General features: G+C 45.6%; 1 protein-coding gene across 1 annotated transcript in view; it reads left to right on the top strand.

The window, feature by feature from the left end:
• PDE8A (phosphodiesterase 8A) overlaps nt 1-20,244 on the top strand; it is a 146,333-nt gene that overhangs the window by 81,147 nt on the left and 44,942 nt on the right. The window contains exons 6-8 of the mRNA XM_045067284.1: nt 5,402-5,490; nt 15,036-15,114; nt 16,515-16,652. Coding sequence (XP_044923219.1) covers nt 5,402-5,490; nt 15,036-15,114; nt 16,515-16,652 — 306 coding nt within the window. The remainder of the gene's footprint in view (nt 1-5,401; nt 5,491-15,035; nt 15,115-16,514; nt 16,653-20,244) is intronic.

The raw sequence follows: 20,244 nt of genomic DNA, 5'->3' as shown, positions 1-20,244 counted from the left end.
TTCCTGGGTACCGGCAGAAGCAAATGCAGATCCTCTCTAGAGCAAGACACCGTCATCTCTGGCCTCAGAGAATCTCTGCAAGTAATTGTTCGAAGGCAACTGGCCGCATTCCACAGAAGCGGACCAGTCCACAGGCGATGAGGCATTGCGAGGGAGATCTAGCGGGGGAAAGACAGCAGAAACAGACCCTCACGGCCCATACACACCAGAATTATCAGACTCAAATCATAAAGGAATTATGCTTATTATATGTACAGAATAAAAGACACGCTTGCAAATGTCTGCAAGAAATAGGAGAACTATAAAAAGTGACACAGCACATTCTAAGCAGAACATAATTGAATTTTGGAGAAGTGAACACATCATAACTGAAAAATTTAAAACGTAGTGGGTCTGAAGAAATTATCTAGCATGTAGCACAGAGATTCGATAATAGAAGGTAAGTTAGGGAGGTTAAGAAGTGTGGAGGATAGAGTGGATGGTTTAGCGAATACGTAACTGGAGTTCTAGGAGGACAGGAAAGAGAATGGGGCAGAGGTGATATTTGAAGATAATTTTCCAGAACTGATGAAAGACTGTAGTCCACAGACGCAGAAATTCCAACAAATCCAAAGAAGAGTAAATAAAAAGAAGACCCATCATAGTGAAAATCTCACCAGAAAAAAAAGATGACCTTCAGAAGAATGATGACTTAACAGCTAGCTTCTCAGCAGTGATAAAAGGAAAATAGAAAATAGTGGGATGTTACTTCCAACGGGATGAAACTACTGCTACCCGGAGCGGTAACCCAGCAGAGGGCTTCCTACGAAGAGGCTGACACAGAGTCAGCCCTATGGAAATGGGGAGAGTTTGTACGGGGTCTGCTTCAAGCCGAAGGAGGTGATTGCCAAGCGGAAGTCTTGAAGCGCAAGAAGGAATGAAGCCAGAAATGCTGACTCTGGGGGTAAACATAAGCCCCCATGACTGTATAAAAGAGTCATAGTAATGTCTCATCGGATTAGAGCTGACAGCGGGAGAAGGATGCCTAGCCGAATCCTTGTTCGCCTTACAGGGCATAAAATTCAGAGTCCTGTTTCCCCAAGTGCCCTGTCGGAGGCAAAGGATTGCGAAAGGACTCCACTGCTACCACAGATGAACTCGAACAGAAACTTGAAGAGGAGGGAGGAGGGATGAAGTGGAGGGAAGTGGGGAGCAGTGAACCTGCCGCGCGCCCGCCTCCCACGGCCCCGCCTCTGCGGCTCTCCCTCCTCCCCCTGCGCATGCGCGCACACAGGTGTGCGAGTGCATGAACAACCTGCCGTAGACCTTTATTTGTGGTTAGAGAACATATGAAATGTAAGTAGAATATGATCTGTCATGTTAGACCTAAAAGGAAAAACACAGACTGGAAGGTTTAATACTCTTCCAACCGAGGGGATGTGCCAAAAGAAAAATTTGAACAATAGGTCAGTCTCTAAATTCTAGACTATCTTAGCAAAAACGTAGGCGTTTTCAAGGTTTGTGGGGAGGAGATGGAGGTAAAAGCGTTCTCAGGGCTTTATCTAGCCAACATGGGTGGGGGGAGCGGGTGGTGAAAGTATTCTGACATTTTCTTCTGGGAAATGCGCAGACTAGAACATTCGTTCTCTGGGAGATAGTCGATTCTGGGGGTGATTGGCATTTTGTTTGCGAATAGTAGTAAAGAAATCTGTGTCATCCTTTGAGATCAGGAGAAGGAAGGAACCATTAATAGAAACGTTTAACAAACCTTCCAAATTCACGAGAGGAAATAAGAACTTTATAGCAACTTGGTCAGACTGGCTGACAAGGAGAAGGAAGCAACAGTGTGAAACCAGTCATGAAGACACAGTAAGACAGGAGTAAAATCAAGTGTATGCGAACAGACTAATTTCTCCCCATTTTTTTTTTTTTTAAAAAGATATGCTGCCAGACTGGTTTATTAAGTAGGTTATATGACATTTCTAAAACAAAATGAGGGACGCCTGGGTGGCTCAGTTGGTTAAGCGGCTGCCTTTGGCTCAGGTCATGATCCCAGCGTCCTGGGATCGAGTCCCACATCGGGCTCCTTGCTCCGCAGGGAGCCTGCTTCTCCCTCTGCCTCTGCCTTCCACTCTGTCTGCCTGTGCTCGCTCTCGCTCTCTCTCTCTGACAAATAAATAAATAAATAAATAATCTTAAAACAAAATGATAAAAGCTTAGTAACAAATGAACAAAGGTAGAAAGTAAATGCAGACAAAAAAGAACACAGATTCCAATACTAACATCCAGTAATATGGAACTTAAGATTTTATTTTATACAACACAATTTTATATAAAAAGCACACATTAGATTATTGTTAGTTTGATGGTTCCCCCCCCCTTTTTGGGGGGGCAACCCCCAGAACATACACCGATCTCAGCACCTGCCCGCATTGCCTCACCTCCAGGAATCCATACTAAGTTGTCTGAGAAAAACCCAGGACAGCCAGTGGGAAGGTCAGTGTTCCTGTAAGTACAGAATCCGGGGTGGAGAGCTGTGGAACCTTCTCGCTGGTGGATCCCAGATCGTGCCGCACTCCAGCCTGCTGGGCAGAGCACTCCCACAAGGACAGAAACTGGCCCAACTAACTCTGCAGAACTTTATGTTACTACTCTTGGGCTTCCGAACTGGCTTTATTTATCTGTCTGTCTGTCTATCTATGGCTATGGCAAGGACCTCTGAAGCTTCCACTTTCTAGTGAAACTTGGGGATAGATGATGTGACCTGGCCGTTTGCTTCCAACGGCCCCCAGAAGTCCTGAAGCTTTATATTCGTAGGAAGTCTCTTTGAAAGGGCATAGATGCGTGTTGGGAATGTGTGTGTTTGAAATTCCCCGCAAGGCAGCGCCCTGGCAGAGCTGTGTGGACTGGAGAGAGCGTCCTGGGAGAAGGGCTAGCACATCTCAGCCCCTCTATTTCCTTAGTGTAATCGAGCTGTCATGAAGCTAACTTGAAAGTGCCAGAGCGGCCGACGCACACATTCTCCCCCATCTCACCCTCACACTTGGTCAAGGGGTCCCCTGAAACCTTTGCTAGGATCATCTCGGTACACGTCCCCACGCACAGAAGCTTGAAAGTAGCCATTGTAGAGGTACGTGACCTGGTAGGCGAGGCAGCAGCAGGCTCTCCCGTTAGGTGGATGAGGAATTCAGGTGGATGGCCAGTCCTCGGGGACCACAAGTGAAGATGAGTCTTGCTTTAAGCAGGATCCTGTACCTTCACGAACAACGGGATACTGAGCTGACACAGGGCACGGTGACCGCCAAGTCCCATGGCTGGTAGGCAGCGGTGCCAACACTTGACTCAGCACTAGACCTGACAGACAGCCCTGCAGTGAGGTCTCTCTGGTCTTCAAGGGGTCAGTCAGTTCTTTTATGGGTTCACGCCGTCATTCAGGATTTCAGGATGGATGGAGACCTGCTTGTTTCCTCAGTCGGGCATTTGCTGTCTAACATGTGAAAAGTTCAGGCTTTTCAGGTTGTGTGTGAGAGTCCCTGGAAGAGCTTCCCTGGAGAGGCCCTTCGGGTGGTGTTGGGGGCCCGCACACTGGCGTTAGTCTGTAAGATTGCAGGTCATTCTAATAGCGCTGGGGCTGAGAACCACTGAGTGGGGCCCAGCGAGGGGGGTGTGGAAAAAGGCTCTGAAAAAGCGAGGGTGAGTCAGCTCAGATCCCTAGGATCTGTGGCCGGGCCCCTCTGGTGGGATGGGGTAGGGGGCGGAGGCCAACTGCTGTTGAAGGTGCAGGAGCAGCGGCCTGTTTCCCAGGCGTCCTGGACCCAGTGCCCTTCTCTGGAACTGGAACTCGTGGAACCTTTGAAACATACGTGGAAGTTGGAGAAAGGCTGGGAAGACTGGATATGTGCATTCACACCCAGTGAAGAATTTGGTTGCGTGCCTGGGAGGCCATTTATAAGCTCACATGTCTGCACGTCCCACGATCTCACCGGCAGAGCAAGTGAAGCCAGCCGTGCCCTTGGACAGCTCCGGTCCCCACCCCATCTGTTGGCAGTGGCACAAGCACTGTGCCCAGGACTCTTTTCCCTGTTCCTGGCGAGTCAACAGTAGGTGCCTATGCAGGTGGATGGCCTTCTCCGGGGTTCTGTGGAGTCAGGGCTGACCAAGAGCAGATGGCGCGTCAAGCGCCGTCCTCTCTAAGCTGTGAGAGCTGGGAGCCACAGCACCTCTCTGACTTCTGTGAGTGAGAAGGGCTAGGTTTTGACCTGTGGATTAGGGACCACCATGCCCACGGCTGGCCTTGCCGCTTCCCAGAGACAGCAGTCACCATACTCTCTGGTCACTGTGCAGTTTGAGCTGTTCCCCGTGGCCTCACTTGGTGCTTGTGGTCATCCGGAGCGGCTGTGAGCAGGATGGTTTTGTTCTGCAGGTGAGGAAGCCGGCCCAGGAGAGTGGGGACCTCAGTTAGGGTCATACCGTTTACAAGGCATGAACCTGGGGCTGATCATTAGCTGCTTGACACTCAGGCAAGACCCTGATCACTGTTTAAATGGGAGACTGGTCCCCTTGCCTGTGGCAGAGCCAGGAACTCTTTGAGGGGCCCATGTTCCAGATGGGTCTGGCCTTGGCTCGGAGGTGTGACTTGCAGAGCCCTGGCCTGCCTCTTAGGCCTCAGCCTCCTCCTCACCGGCAGAGGATCAGCCGTGCATTGAGCCGGGTCATAGAAATAGGGGTAAGTAACTGTTCGCAAATATTTCTGCTACCTCGATGGAACTATGTGACAGAACACAGTGACTTCTAAGAGGTCTTCATGGAATACAGAATTTGGTGGTGGAATGGGTCCACGCTTCTTGAACTGTGTCGTTTGCTGTGTGGTGAGATGCTTCCATTACATAAATGCTCTTACACAAGGTCGTCACTGTCCAGGGCAGTAAGGGCCATGGGAGAAAGCCCTGGAGGGCCAGCCTTTGGTGGCTTGGTTGAGCCGTGGTTCAAGGTGAGCGTAGGAAGGTGTCGCCCGAGTGAAATTATCTTTGTGAAATCCTGGGGCAAAGAGAAGCACAAGCGTGTGTTTGCTTCCTGTGAGCCTGAACGGTTGTAACGAGGATGCGGACTGTGCTCGGGGAAGGGAGTGTGCTCCGGCAGTTAATGGAAGTAGGACTTGAGTTAAATAGATTTCTTTCTCCCATGTATTCTAGGCTCTGATAGCGACATGGAGACATCCAAAATCCTCTCACCTCAAACAAAGCCTTTGTCGGCGCTCCTCTGGTACCACAGGTTTCCTCTCTCAGTTCCTGTTCATCACTAAAGATGCAGATTTTAGGTTCCCGTTCCCCGCTGGAGAAGTCTGCTGAAGAGGTGTTTTTGTCGACGGACACACTGACTTCGGAGACACACTGCTTTATCCACGTGTCCTTTCTCTTCACAGAGGTATGTGGAGAACCCCAGCCTCATGGCCTGCTACAACGAGCTGCTCCAGCTGGAGTTCGGAGAGGTGCGGTCCCAGCTCAAACTCAGGTAATCAGTCCCTCCCCGGCTGGGATGCCCGCGCCACAGCGTGCAGGGGGCTCGGCCGGGGAGGTCTGGGCTATGGCTCTTTGGGCTCTAACCAACCTCCTGCTGAGGTGGGAGCGGGCAGCGACCGGGGGACTCTCCTCACACAGCCTCTTGGCATCCACCTGGGCGTCCCTCGAGTGGTCCTGTTAGTGATGGAGACTCGCACTTAGAGGTGGGGCTCCGAAAGAATGTAGGCAGAGAAAGCAGGCTGGAAATAGAAATACAGAATTATGATTAGTTTTTTACAAAAATAAAAAATAACTTGTTTACACCCAACCTACCAGTACTAATTATCTTTGCTAGGTGACATGTTTTCTTCTCTGCAGATAATCATTTTGTAATTTGCTCCTGAGCAATAGATTTTTTTTTTAAGTTAATTGAATAGAAACCTAGTTCCTTGTACGATTGGAAAAGCAAAAAATTCTTAAAATTATATGAGTTTGATAGAAGGAGGAAAAAGTCAGCAGCTCTTTGTCATCCTGGGTTTCTTCCTTGGGTGGTCTGTTCTTGCACATTTCCAGGGACCAAGGGGAGAAGGAGGTGACTGTGTGTGTAGGTGCCTAGGGCAGAGGTAAGGGGGTCGGGTCTTGAGGAAGGGAGATGAGTGGGGACAGTGCTGGCTTCCACGTGCAGGAAGCAGAAGTACTTCCCAGACCAAAGGAAATGAAGCTTGAGGTAGCAGAGAAGTTCTGACGAGCAGACGTGTTTCAAGGCTAGTAAAGTGTCCAGAAGAGCTTTGTTGCCAGGTTTTGTCAGGAAGCTGAGGTGGATGGCTGCCGCGATGGCTGCCTCGAGGCCTGTTCCTCCCTCCCTTGGGATGCAGGCCGGCTGCAGCATCCCCACAGCAAGTGAGGCTGCCGGCCTGAGAGGAACGCGTCCTCCTCAGTCGCTGATACTAGACCTTATCTGGTCGGGTCAGGGTGCAGCAGTGACCCCCCGGGGATGAAGTGAGGTAGATCTGAGACCTCAGAAGCAGCACGCAGCACAGGGAATTCCTCTGGGTGTGATCAGCCTTTCCCAACCTGCAGTCATTGTCCTTCACCCCTAAATCTGACTGTAACCTCTGACCTTCCTTCCTGCATCCCTTAGCTCAGTGAACACAGCATCACCTCCCCTGTGGCCCTAGACTTGAAACCACTGGGTCTCCTTCACGCATCCCCAACGCCTGTCACTGACCCAGTCCTGTCGGTTTTGCTTCCTGAATATCTGTGGAATGTGCCCACTTACCTTCCGCTTTAGGCACCTCTTTCCTCTTACTGGACTATTGAGCTATCGGTCAGTCTCCCTGCATCCGTCTTGACTCCTGTCATTCTCCACACCACAGTGACATGCAGTTCCACTCGTGAGTGGGCTTTCCACCTCCCCATTGCCTTTAGGATGAAGTCCAGGCTCTCGGATATGGCCTGCACAGCTCTCTGTGGTCCGTCTTCTGCTTACCTCTCTGTCCCCATCTGCCGTCGTGCCCTGCTTTGTTCTCTGCCCCAGCTGGCAACCAAGGGAGAAGTCCGTAGTGAAGGGAAGGGAAGATCTGAAGGGAAGGGGGTGATGTGGGCTAGAGACCTGGGAGAAATCCAGACTTGTTTTGCTGGATGCTCAAATGCGCTAACAAGCTATATAACAAGCACCTTTGTGTTGCCGCTAGATCAGTAAACTGGAATGTAAAGTGTAGAAATAGACTTGAGTATATTTACGAATTTAGCATATGAGCAACATGGCAGCTTAAATCAACATGGAAAAGGGCAGACTTTTCAGTGAATAAAATTGTGACAACTTGTTAACTGTTTGGAAGGAAAATTAAGTTACATCTTGATCTCACACCCAACCCCAAAATAAATTCCAGAGACTTGATGTTAAAAGTGGGGCTACATGACTACTAAAAATGTAAGCGAACATATGTAATTGGATGATGAAGTCTTTTTAAATTCGGCATGGCATAAAAGCCAGATTGGGTAAACAAATAGAGTCAGATTAAACACTGTAAAAATGTTAAGCTTGTCTACAGTTTTTTTTTAAAAAAAAACCTTAAATAATGTTACATTTTTATTTTTATTTTATTTTAAAGATGTATTTATTTATTTGAGAGAGAGCGTGCACACATGAATGGGAGGGGCAGAGAGGGGGGAGAGAGAATCTTAAGCAGAATTCCCTGCTGGGCATGGACCCTGATGGGGGGGGATCAATCTCAGGATCCTGAGATCACAACCTGAGCCGAAACTGAGAGACACTTAGCTGACTCTGCCACCCAGGCACCCCAATATTGTTACATTTTTAGATAAATAACATGGGGGAGAATATATCTGTAGCATATAGGACAGACAGTTTAAAACCCAATAGTGTAAAGAGCTTTGATGGATCATTGAAAAATGGAAACATCCAGTAGAAAAAATTGAAAAGGCCATGATCAGGCAGTTCACAGGAGATATTAATGGCCAGTTGATGTGAAAAGACAGATATCTGCTTCACTAGTAATCAAAGAAATGAAAATGAGAACGATATACTATTTTTTATTTATCAAATCTGCAACAATTTTAAAAAGTATGATAAAACCGAGTAGAGCTTCTCACAGATCCATCTACTCTAAGCTTGATATATCAGAGTTGGGAACTTCTTGCTCATTGTTTATTTGTTTATTTTTTAAATAATAGTTTCATTGATATATAATTCACATTTCATCACTTGATTTTTATATACCCAAGAAATAAAAGCTCATTTCTGTTGTCTAGGCTGCTTTGTTTTGTTTAGTGAGATAGTTTGTTAATACCAGGAATAATGTAAAAGCTTTGCTATTGTTAGTTTCCTTAATATTGTCTTTGCATTTTATGAACAAGCAGGCAGTTGCTTTCTTTTTTTCCGTCTTCTGAGGCATATAAGAGAACTAAATTGGAAGCTAAATAAATGTCCAATCATGGGAGATTTGTTGAGTAGATTATGGTATAACTTTAAATAGAACAGTGCCATTTCTTTCAGCTTAAAGAACTCCCTTTAACATTTCTTGTAAAGCTGATTAGTGGTGATGAACTTTAGCTTTTGCTTATCTGGAAAACTCTTGGTCTCTTTGGATGGCAGTCTTGTCAGTTAGAGTATTCTTGGTCGCAGGGTTTTTACCATCAGCACCTTGAGTAAGTCATGGCACTTCCTTCTGACCTGCAAAATTTCTGCTAAGAAAATTACTGATTTTCGGGACGCCTGGGTGGCTCAGTTGGTTCAGCAGCTGCCTTTGGCTCAGGTCGTGATCCCAGCGTCCTAGGATCGTGTCCCACGTCAGGCTCCTTGCTCAGCAGGGAGCCTGCTTCTCCCTCTGCCTCTGCCTGCCATTCTGTCTGCCTGTGCTCTCTCTCTCCCCCTCTCTCTCTCTGATAAATAAATAAAATCTTAAAAAAAAAAAAAAGAAAATTACTGATTTCTTCCAGCTGAAAAGAAATGGCACTAATTAATAACAAGAAAATACGTGAAAGTAAAAAATGTCCCTGGAAAAGGTAAATCTATAGTAAAGGTAGCAGATTCATCACTTATAAAGCCAGCTACAATAACTGTTACACATAAAATAGTGTAAAATGTGACACTAAAAACAAAACGAGGGGTTAGTAAAAATATGTTTTTGAACTATGTTCAAATTTAAGCTGTGACCAACTTAAAATAGACTGTTCAATATATAGGACAATATATGTGAACTTCATGGTAACCACAAAGCAAAACTTACAGCAAATACACAAAAGAGAATGAGAAAGAAATGTAAGCATAACACTAAGGAAAGTTATCAAACCAGAAAGAAAGAAAGAGAAGAAAGGAACAGAGAGAAACTATGGAAACATCCACAAAACAGTGAACAAAAATGGCAGAAATACCCAATAATTACGTTAAGTGTAAATAGATTAAATTATCTAATCAAAAAGCACGATACTGGAATCAAAAATTAATAATTTTCAAAAAGACTCATCTGTGTGCCTGCCTACAAGAGGCTGACTTCAGAAGTAAGGATACACACAGAATGAAAGGAAGGGATGGAAAGTGATATTCCATACGGGAAACAAAAAGAAAGTTGGTATAGCTATATTCATATGAGATAAAATAGACCTTAAAACAAAGGCTGTAATAAAAGAAGGGCATTACATAATGATAAAGAGGTCAACCTCAGAAGGAAATACAACATTTTAAAATATATATCCATCCATCATGGAAGCACCAGAATATATATAAAGCAAATATTAAGAAGCATAAAGGGAGAAATTGACAATATAATTGTAGTAGGGGACTTAGCCCACTTAAATCAGTGGATAGATCATCCAGATAGGAAATAAATAATGGAACATTGGCCTTAAACAGCACAGTAGACCAGATGAACTTAATAGATACATACAAAACATTTCATGCAAAAGCAGCAAGGTGCATAATCTTAAATGCACATGCAGCATTCTCCAGGATAGATCATGTTAGGCCACAAAAGAAGTCTCAGTACTTTCAAGAAGATTGAAATCATAGCAAGCATCTTTTCTGACCACAGTGGTATGAAACTAGAAGTGAATTACAAGAAGAATACTGGAAAAACCAGAAAAATGTGGAGAATAAGACAATATGCTACTGCACAACCAAAGGGCTATCAAAGAAATCAAAGAGGAATTTTTAAAAATGCTTAGAAACAAATGAAAAAAGGAATATAACACACTAAAATCTGTGAGATTGCAGCAAAAGTGGCTCTAAAAGGGAAGTTCGTAGCAATACAAGCCTACTTGAAGAAAAAGAAAAATCTTAAACAATAACTTTACACCTAAAGCAACTACAAAAAGAAGAACAAACAAAGCTTCAAAGTTAGTAGAAGGAAGGAAATACGATCAGGGTAGAAATAAATGAAATAGAGACAAAAAAGATCAGTGGAACTAAGAGCTGGTTCACTGAAAGATAAAACTGACACCCTTTGGCTGGACTCACCAAGGAGAAAATAAGAGGGCTCAAATAAATAAAATCAGAAATGAAAGGGAACTTAGGATACCACAGAAATATTAAGAATCGCAAGAGACAACTTTGTACAATTGTGTGCCAGCAATTAGAAATGGATAAATTCCTAGACACATACAATCTTTTAAGACTGAATCGTGAAGAGACAGAAAATATGAACAGACAAATTACTAGTAAGGAGATTGAATCAGTAATCAAAAACCTCCCAACAACAGAGTCTAGGACCAGATGAAATCTACCAAACATTCAAATAATTAATACCAGTTCTTCTTAGACTCTTCCAAAAAAAAAAAAAAGGAATTCTTCCAAACTCAATTTATGAGGAGAGATTTACCCTGATGCCAAAAGCAGATGAGGATGCCACAAAGTGGTAAAATGACAGGCCACTATCCCTGATGAACATAGATGCAAAAATCCTCAACAAATTATTAGCAAACTGAATTCAGCAATACATTAAAAGGATCATATAGGATCTTTTATTTGGGGGGGGGGATACAAGGGTGGTTCAACCTACACAAATCAAATCGACATGATATACCATATTAACAAAATGAAAACTAAAAAAATCTATGATCATCTCAATAGATGTAGAAAAAACATTTGACAGAGTGTAACATCCATTCATAATAAAAGCACTCCACCAAGTGGGTATGGGAGAACATATCTCAATGTAAGAAGGGCCACGTGTGACACTCACAGATAACACCATATTCTGTAGTGAAAAGCTGAAAGCTTTTCTTCTAAGATCAGAAGCAAGTCAAGAATCTCCCCCCCCACACACACACACACATATATTTCTTAACGTAGTACTGGAAGTCCTAGCCAGAGCAGTTAGCAAGAAAAAGAAATAAAAGGCATCCAAATTGGAAATGAAAAGGTGAAACTGTCACGATTTGCAGATAAAATGATACTCTATGATGAAAACCCTAAAGATGCCACTAAAAAGCTACTAGAGCTAATAAACGATTCACTAAGGTTCCAGGATACAAAATCAATATACAAAATTCCTTTGTATTTCTATACACTAATAGTGACCTATCTAAAAGAAAAATAAATCCCATTTAAAATTGCTTCAAAAAGAATAAAATGCCTAGGAATAAATGATCAAGGAGGTAAGAAACCTGTACACTGAAAACTATAAGACATTGACAAAAGGAATTGGAGACTACATAAATAAACAGGAAGATACACCAAGCTCATGGATTGGAATAATTAATATTGTTAAAATGTCCATACTGTGCAAAGCAATCCGCACAGTTAATGTAATCCCTATCAAAATTCCATTGACATTCTTCACAGAAGTAGAACAAATAATCCCCAAAATCTGTATGAAACCACAGAAGACCCCGAATAGCCAATGGAATCTTGAGAAAGAAGAACAGAGCTGGAGGTAGCACGCTCCCTGATCTCAGACTACACTGCCAGCCTACAGTAATCAGAACAGTACGGTCTGGCCTGAAAACAGACACATGGATCAATGGAATAGAACAGAGAGCTCAGAAACAAACCCATGTTTATGTGGTCAGTTAACCTACAACAAAAGAGGCTAGAATATACAACGGCGAAAGGACAGTTTTTAAAATTGTTGTAAGGAAAACTGGACCATTACGTTAACCTTATACAAATGTTAGCTCAGAATGCATTAAAGACTTACATGTAAGACCTGAAACTATAAAACTCTTAGAAGAAAAATAAGTAGCAAGCTCCTTGACACTGGTTTTAATGATTTTTGGGGGGGGGGGGGCTCAAACTCCAAAGACAAGGGCACAAAAGCAAAAATAAATGAGACTACAACAAACTAAAAAGCTTCTGCACAGTAAAGGAGGCCACAACAAAGTGAAAAGTCAGCCTCCTGAACGGGAGAAGATATTTGCTAATCATCTAGCCTCTAAGAGTTAATATCCAATATATGTAAAGAATTTATACAACTAAATAACAAATGACAAAGAAATGGGTAAAGAAAATATATATAATATATATAAGTATAAAGAAATAATAAAGAAAATATATAGAGATATAAAATATAAAGATAAATGATAAAGAAATAGATATTCTGTTGAAAGAAGACAGATGGCCAACAGGCATGTGAGAATGATGCTCAAGATCGCTAATCCTCAAGGAAATTCAAGTCAAAATCCCAGTGAGAGATCACGTTATACCTGCCAGAATAACTAAAACAAAACCCACAAGATCCAGGGGTGCCTGGGTGGCTCAGTGGGTTGAGCCTCTGCCTTTGGCTCAGGTCATGATTCCAGGGTACTGGGATCGAGCCCCGCATCAGGCTCTCTGCTCAGCAGGGAGGCTGCTTCCCCCTCTCGCTCTGCCTGCCTCTCTGCCTACTTGTGATCTCTGTCTGCCAAATGAATAGATAAAATCTTTAAAACACACACACGCACACACACACACACACACACGATACAGTGTTGATGAGGACGTGGAGGGAAAGGAACCTTCATGCACTGTTGGTAGGAATGCAAACAGGTGTGGCACTGTGGAAGACAGAAGTTTCCTCCAAAAGGTTAAAAATAGAATTACCATATGAGCCAGTAAGTCTACTACTGGTATTTACCCAAAGAATACAAAAACACTAACTCCCAAAGGTAGTAGGCACTTCTGGGTTTACTGCAGCATTATTTACAATAGCCAGTTACAGAAGTAATCCGAGTATCCATCAGTGGGTAAGTGGCTAAAAAAAGATGTTTTACATATATATATATATATTCATTCTGTAATGTGTGCGTGTATATACACACACACACATATATAATGGAATATTATGCAGCCATAAAAAGAATGAAATCTTGCCCTCAGAGAAAGATAATTAAGTGAAATCTGAACAACAAAGCCAAACCAAACCTAGAGTCGTAAATACAGAGAACAGAGTGGTGGCTACCAGAGGGAAGGGGGTTTGGGCCGGAGCCACAGGGGATCCTGAGGCACAGAACTACGGTTAGAAGTACTCAGGTGGGTGCAGTGTACATTGTGGGGAACAGAGTCGAGTAATACAGTCAGCCCTGGAACCATGCAGGGCTGGGAGTACTGACCCTCCTTGCAGTTGAAAAATCCGTGTATAACTCCCGACTCCGCAGAAGCTTATGTACTAACAGCTACTGTAGACTGGAAGCCTTATCCATAACATAACCAGTCAGTTAACAGAGATTTTGTATGACATGTGTATTACATACTATGTCCTCACAACAAAGTAAGCCAGGGAGAAGAAAATACTACTAAAAAGAATATAAGGAAGAGAAAATACATTTACAGTACTGTATGTATTAGAGAAAATCCACGTATAAGTGAACCCTGCAGTTTGAACCTGTGTGTTCAAGGGTGAGCTGTATTGTAGTAATTTTGCATGGTGATGGATGATGCCTAGACTTGCTGTGGTGATCACTTGCAATGTGTACAAATGTCGAGTCACTATGTTTTACACCTGAAGCTAATAGAATCTTATATGTCAACAGTATTTCATTTGAAAAGACTGAATTATCTTTCTGGTAACTGAATTATCTTTCTGGTAACTGTGAAATTATGTTGTGATAGGAATAGGCATCAAAGATTATACTGCCGGGTATATACGGAAACTGTTCTATAGATATGTGTCAGGTAGTTTGTTAATAAAATTACGGTTGACCCTTGAACAACATGGATTTGAACTGCGCAGGTTCACTTATATGTGGATTCTATTTACTAAATACCTATAAATGTATTTTCACTTCCTTGTGATCTGTTTACTAGCATTTTCTTTTCTCAAGCTTACTTTATTGTGAGAAGCAGTGTATGTATGTATGTATGTGTATTTATATATATGGCATATAACATACAAAATCTGTGTTAATTGACTGGTTATATTATGGATAAAGCTTCCGGTCTACAGTAGGTGTAGTCTACTAGTATTTAAGTTTCTGGCGAGTCCAAAGTTACATGCAGATTTTTTTGACTGCACAGGGGGTCGGCACTCTTAACCCTGCCTTATTCAAGTTAACTGTATGGATTAAGGTTAAGGTTGACTTTTCTGGATTTGGTGATGATTATTATCTTTTTAAGTTTATAATTTGTTATGATTTCTTTCCTCTTTCCAGATACATATACTTCTTTACATTAAAAAAAAAAAAAAAAAAGAATAACAAGTGACTGACAGCCTCCTTTCTGTTGGGCTCTATGCAGGATTCTTGATTCTCTTCTCTCCTGTAGTCATCAGGAGACGAGGGAAATGGGGAGAAGGAAGGCTCGAGAGGTTCAGTCCCGTGCGCAGGGGCACAGAGCGGGAGAAGGGCTGTGATCTGGCCTGGCGTGTGTCCCACCCTGTCCTCACCTGGAAGTTGGGGGGGGCATCCGTTGTGCGGAGTCATGGTCGCAAGTAGCATGGTTGTGGAACATTTTTCTTTTTTAATATTTCCCTCCTTTTTCTTGAGTTAGTATTTATTACTCTTATCCTCAAATGAAAAACACATTTAAATAAGTCAATAATGCAATAACCCAAGATTGTATTATATTTTTTGTAGTATTTACATTAATTAGTCCCCCCCCCCTTTTTTTTCCTACCCATTAAGGGCTTGTAACTCAGTATTCACTGCATTAGAGAAAAGTCAAGAAGCAATTGAAATTACAAGTGAAGACCGCGTTATACAGGTTTGTCATTTGGGAAGTTTGTTTTTCTGAATTTCTGGTATTGTTTCTTGTTTTAGGATTGAACCTCTCCAGTATGATCTTTTTTTTTTTTTCTTCTTGAAGTTAAGGAGACCAAGTTTTCCTTAGAGGATTATGAGAACAAAATCTAAAAATACATAATTATAATTTAAAGTTCCTGATAGATAAGAAAAATTACTAATAATCACTTAAGGTGCTAGAAAACATTCTGTGGAAATGCCACATTTGCATTTATTACTGCTCACCTTTCCATTTGCTTATTTAGCAAGAGGAGACTCTTATCCAGAGGGATTACCACTGCGGTCTGCAAGCTCTGGCCTTTCTCACTATTTTTGAAGAGAGCTTACACCTATAGAAATTTATTAGAAACTACTCAGAATTATCAGAATAACCTAGTAGTTGCTGAACAAAAGCGGCTTCATAGAAGCGGCTTGAGATAACATGGCTTGTACTTTTAGAGAGCAGAAGAGGGCTTGTGCTGAGGAAACGCTCTTCCTGTCCCCCCGGAGCAGGCCCGCTCTTCACTGTAACTTGCGACTCGCTCAGGAGAGAGAGGCAGCCTGGCGGGTGCTGGGGGCGCGGGCTGGGGGCAGGCTGGTGGGGGGTTTGCAGACAGCCACCAGGCCGACCTAGCTGGGCGAGGTCAGGCGGGCCGCTTCGTCTCCCAGCTGTGCAGACGGCAGTGGGAGTCATGCTCCCAGCAGCCTGCCTTCTGTCAGGAGGTTCTCAGTGGGTGCGTGTGTGCCGAGGGCTCCCTGCCATGTCTAGCAAGGAACACAGACCTTAAGTGCTGTCAGTTACTGCTTTATCAGGCACAACTTCCCTGTACGTTTTCTTCTAGTCGTCTGGTTCTCCCTGAAATCCAGCCACACGGCCTGACCTCTGTGAACACTTCCCAGTTTGCAGCCTGCTTTCCCAGCACATTCCTCGTGTGTATCACATGAGAGAGGCCACCTAGAGGTTTCCTTCCCATTAAACAGATGCACAGACTGAGACTTACAGGCTTAGGTGACTTGCTGGAGTCACCTTGGTGCTTCATTCTACTGCATTGTCACCCAAAAAATCCTTCTGTAGCTCCTTGGGCCTGTCCCCACGTGGCTTCTTTCCTCTGTTGGTGTTCAAGGGGGATGGGGCCAGCTCCTCTCTCTGGGGCCCCAGGGCCCAGAGCAGACCAGCCAGGTGTCCCCAGAACAGAGGCTTCTCTGGACTCCAGGGATCTCCTGGGGCTATGCTTTTATGGCTTTCAAACTGTCATGGTTAAGCTCCCAGGCCCCTGAGCTTTTGGGGCAGAAAATGTGAGAGCTTGGGTGAATGCCCTTGGTAGTCCTCTTTTCAAATTCTCTTTTAATTTGCTCAATGTTGTTTCTCTTGTCTCCCCCCAGTATGCAAATCCTGCATTTGAAACAACCATGGGCTATCAGTCAGGTGAATTAATAGGAAAGGAGTTAGCAGAAGTGCCTATAAATGAAAAAAAGGCTGATTTGCTCGATACTATAAACTCGTGCATCAGGATAGGCAAGGTAAGTAAGAGGTCAGTACCTTTTTTACTTTCACGTAACAAAGAGGAAGAGTGTGGCATGTGCCAGGTAATGTGAGTCTCACTCTTCCCTGGAGCCCGGGGAGGTACCAGTGGTGGTGTCCCTGCTACTCCCATTTTGCAGATGAGGAAACGAATATCAGGGAAGTGTAGGGTATAATTAGCTGTTATGCAGAGTAACTTTGATTGACACTTGAAATCAGTGTCTTTTTCTCTGTAATAAGTAAATTGATCTTGCTAATAATGGATGGTCCCAGTGGTAGATGTTGGCACGTGCGTTTGGGCAGAGGATTGCCAGTGAGGTCCCAGAGTCTCAGAACACATCTGAGCCCAACAATTCTCTGAGCCTCGTGCATGTGTTCAGCCGTTTCTGGAGTGCCTCCTGCGGGCTGGCGCTCTGCTAGGTTCTGGTCTAGAAAGAAGAGGGAACATAAACTGCTGCCTTAGAGAACTCCTGTTCCAGACCGTGAACATGACAGGTCACTTTATTGTGGTGCTGGAGGGTCAGGCGGGAGGAAGGCAGGCTCGGTTTGCAAGGGTATTTCTCAGAGCACTGGCTTCTGCTAGCCCGTCACAGTTACTAGGTTTTCATGTGTGATGACAAGAAAAAGGCTACTGCTTTTCAGAGTCCTTCTTGCTGGGCTCTAAAAAACTTATTGAAGTTGAGAGACTGTTGATCTGATTACGCAAAACACTTGAACACTAGTGACCTGCTGTCTGGCCTGCTGTCCTGTGGCATCCAGCCAACACCTTCCCCGTAGCCCAGCAGAGCAGTCTGCCATAGAGAGGGCAGAAGGGCTCTGCAGAGCCTGTACCCCACTGTACCTGGGCTCTTGAGATGCTGTTCGTGGGCTTGTGTCCTTTTGGTCTCCTCTGGCCCTGAGCGCACCAATTTGTCTTGTAGTGAAAACAAGGAGAGCGCAGGCTGGCTGTGAGGGCCCAGTGACACACTCCCAGGAGAACAACGGAAGTGGGCACTAGCCGAACCCCATTCTGTCAAGGATGATGATTTTCTTGCAAGAGAGAGTAGCAGGTCCTCTGGAAAGTGCACTGAAGGATGAGATGGATGAAGAGCCCATCGGGGGGGCTCAGGCACCCCGGGTTCCCTCGCTCACTGAGAAGGGGCATTCTCAGAAGGCAGTGACCAGACAGCAGTCTCGCACCCAAAAGCCGTGGGGGGCTTTCCCATGGCCTTCCCAGTCCTGCTAGAGAAGGGGTCAGCCGGTGGTTTTGTTGTGAGGGCCAGCTGGGCAGGAGCCAGAGAGGACAGCCCTCCTGCGCCTTGATCTGACCACAAGAACACTGGGGCATCCCACCATCATGGGAGGAGAGCGAGGGGAGAGGGGAGGGGGTGGTCAGGGGCACGTGAGGCCGTGGGATGCAGCCAGATCCCTGTGAAGAGCGTCTCGCCTACTAAGTAATATGCCTGGCACCAGTACAAAGGGCCTCAAGCTTGAACAGCAGGAGACCTGTTCTATAAAATCCATGTTTGTTGTGAGCAGAGAATCTGAAAGATTATCGTATTACTGACTTCCATATCTCTTGATTTCAAAAAGGAGCCTGCTTATTGATTTGGCATATCTTGGAGTTCCTAGGGTAAAAGAGCAGCCAGTGGCCTTTGGCGGCGCCCTGCTGGTTCGTGGCAACCCTGCAACAGGACTGGCCGCTTGGTTGGGCCCGGTTTTGGAAATGAAAGAATATGGGGCCTTTCTGATTGAGTCTCCCAAGGGAGGGAGAAGCAGGGCGACTCTGGCCCTGGGCTCAGTGGGGAGAGCCCAGAGGTGCCCTGGGAACAGGAATGGGGACTCAGGAAGTGGTTAGCCCCTTTGGCGGGGCTTCGGAGGGTCAGAGTCCAGGGGGGCAGAGAAGAAGTCCGACGCTGCTCCAGTGGAGAGCCCACAAACAGACTCTGCACGGCCCCTCCAGCTGGTGCTCTCAGCCAGGGGCTCCTCTCCAGTGAGGCATCGCTGCCATCAAGTGACCTTGGTTTTCGGCCTCCACGCTCGTATGCTTCTTTGCATCACCGTGTACATCCTTCCCGATGGCCTCCCTTTCCTCGTCCCGAAGACTTCCCTGGCAGGGCTCTAGAACCCATGCTCTCCTCTCCTCACGCACCTGAGCCTTCCGGGGGCTCTTCCCTTGGACACTGTGTCTTGCAGGTGCTGGGGGAATGTCAGGGCTCGACACCGGCCTGCACCTGAAGCGTGGCTGCAGAGGCGAGTGTTTGGAAACTTGGAGTTCCCATGGTTCCTCTGCTTTCCTCCCTCGTAGGCTCCCCGCTTCTCCGGACTCTTCTTCCCGTTTCCTCCCAGGTGTACAGGGTTCTTTGTCCCTGCTCTGCCCAGAAAGCTCCTTGTTCGGTGAGGCCCCTTGGCTGCTCTGCAGGAGTGGCCTGCTCCTCCCCACTCCGAGCTGCAGCAACTCTCCAGGGTCATGAGCAGCTTCCCACTGCCATCCTGAAATTGCCTTGTCTAACAGCAGTTTCCCCTCGTCCCCCCAATAAAAAACCCATCCTCTCCAGCCTCTGTGGTCTCTGCTTGTCGGCCTCCTGTCCCTGAACTCTTCCCTGGACTCTGTTCCTGGAGTGGTTTTGCTTCCTCTCTACCCTTCAGTGTCCATTTCATCCCTGAGCTGTGGTGTCTGTTAAACCTGCATCTGAGTGACGGCCGCCTGGGCCTGACCTTCACGGGGCCTCTTCCCGCCTCCGGACGGTGCTGGCTGAATCCAGTCCGCGCACGCGGCGCTCCGGAGTGGTCAGTCTGATCTGGTGCAGAGTTCCCGTCCCTCGGCCTGGCTGCAGGGATTCTACGCTCTGACCTTGGCCTACCTTTTCCATTCAGGGAACCGAAGCCCCAGTGACCTTGACGGTTGACTGTGTGCAGGCCCTGCACCAGCCCTGGGGCCAGAGCAGCCCGTTGATTGGGCGCCCAGAGGGGGTTGTCGCAGCGGTCGGAGGAGCCCAGCTCGGTCGGAGGAGCCCAGCTCGGTGTTAGCCTGCCCTGGGACAGAAGCGGGGTGTGGGTCTTAGTACAGTTCCGGCGGGAGCCCGGCCCAGGGAGGCCTGTGCAAAACCACCTGGGCTGGAAACAGGCCATTTACTGAATGTTTGCCACATGTCAGGCTTTGCTGACTTTCTGTGCCTTACCAGATGGAATCTTCCATCATTGCATTCTAAGGCAGTACTGTATTATTCTCAAGATCTGAAACTCATATATTTATGAGAGGTCAATATCAATCTTTTTTTAAAGATTTTATTTATTTATTTGACAGATCACAAGTAGGCAGAGAGGCAGGCAGAGAGACAGAGGGAAGCAGGCTCCCCGCGGAGCAAAGAGCCCGATGGAGGGCTCGACCCCAGGATTCTGAGACCATGTCCTGAGCCAAAGGCAGAGGCTTTAACCTATTGAGCCACCCAGGTGACCCGAGAGGTCAATATTTTTGATAAGAAGTAGGATCTGTGCTAAGTAACTATTTTTTATTTCTGTTAGTGACTGGAGAACTTAGAGGCGAAGCTGTTCTCCAAGCAGAGGCCCTGGCTCGCTTGCCCAGTTCCTCAGCCAGAACACAGAGCTCTG

This window comes from Mustela putorius, unplaced genomic scaffold (assembly GCF_011764305.1).
Source record: "Mustela putorius furo isolate JIRA1106 unplaced genomic scaffold, ASM1176430v1.1 tig00003875_pilon_pilon_pilon, whole genome shotgun sequence".
In the NCBI taxonomy this organism is placed as follows: Eukaryota; Metazoa; Chordata; class Mammalia; order Carnivora; family Mustelidae; genus Mustela; species Mustela putorius.
The sequence above is the reverse complement of the archived record's forward strand: the minus strand, read 5'-3'. Positions and strand labels throughout refer to the sequence as shown.